This window comes from Triticum dicoccoides, chromosome 2B (genome assembly GCF_002162155.2).
Source record: "Triticum dicoccoides isolate Atlit2015 ecotype Zavitan chromosome 2B, WEW_v2.0, whole genome shotgun sequence".
In the NCBI taxonomy this organism is placed as follows: domain Eukaryota; kingdom Viridiplantae; phylum Streptophyta; class Magnoliopsida; order Poales; family Poaceae; genus Triticum; species Triticum dicoccoides.
Window position 1 is genome coordinate 185,956,135 of NC_041383.1, and position 932 is coordinate 185,957,066.

A 932-nucleotide genomic window follows, 5' to 3' on the forward strand; every position below is an offset into this window, starting at 1 on the left:
GGGCAGCAGAAAGGCCCAAACAGGTACCATCTCCCTCATACAGGTCTCTGTGACGCAGCAAGCTCTTCCACCCTCTGCCGCATTTTGTACTGCAGCATGGGTGGGGCACAATCCAAAGGAGTTTCCCCTGCTCAAAAAGTTCATCAAAGTTATCGATTCTGTCACTGTCATTTTGGCACAGCACTATTGATGATTAAAAGTAGCATTCAGAACGAAGTAATCCAGAGCAATCATTCTATTTTGTATATCAAGTGTGGATGTATATAGTATATTTTAGCTTATCTGCTTCTATCTACAAGCTAAAAGCTAAGACGTTGCATATATGCTGTTAGCTAGCTTCTTTCCAGCTAGCTTTTCAAGGCTGTCTGGAAAAGCCCGTGGAGATAGGCTTTTATTCTGCCACAGCTTATAGTAGTTGAGAGAATACAAAAGCATAAAAAACATCAAAGCCACCAAGGAGCCTTGCAATTCAATTAACCTTCTCCTTTTGTCCATGCTAGCTCGTATTTTGGTTTGAACTGCTCGAATATGTGCGTAAAGAACATTTGACAGTATCAACATTAACTGAGTGGATTGGTAGATCGGATATGAACATGTTGATGAAAGAAACTTTTGTGCTTAAGAAGATTATAAATCAACTTTAGGAACTCTACGATGTACAGTAATATATGCTATCCATGATAAAACTGTCTCAGATAGTAAAAACAACCAACCTTGCCCATTTTTGCGTTGAATATTTGCTCCACTATCCATGAGAATGAGAGCAATCTCAGTCTGGTTAAATAGCGCAGCCTGCAATTGTCCATAGGCAGATAGATGTTCAGTAGATGGTGATTTGCTCGTTTCTATATGTATGTGCCAAACACAACAATCTTCTGTGGCACAATAAAGCATGTGCACCACTAAATTATTTAAACAATGAACAGGATAAG

At 39.4% G+C, this 932-nt stretch overlaps 1 protein-coding gene across 2 annotated transcripts in view; it reads right to left on the reverse strand.

Annotated features, from left to right (window-relative positions):
* Positions 1-932, reverse strand: part of LOC119362964 (vacuolar protein sorting-associated protein 27-like) — a 3,272-nt gene continuing 2,340 nt past the window's right edge. For both annotated transcript variants that reach the window (XM_037628248.1, XM_037628249.1), the window contains exons 9-10: positions 714-792; positions 1-127 (exon numbers count right to left, since the gene is read on the reverse strand). In XM_037628248.1, the coding sequence (XP_037484145.1) occupies positions 36-127; positions 714-792 (171 nt within the window). In that variant the 3' untranslated portion in view covers positions 1-35. The remainder of the gene's footprint in view (positions 128-713; positions 793-932) is intronic.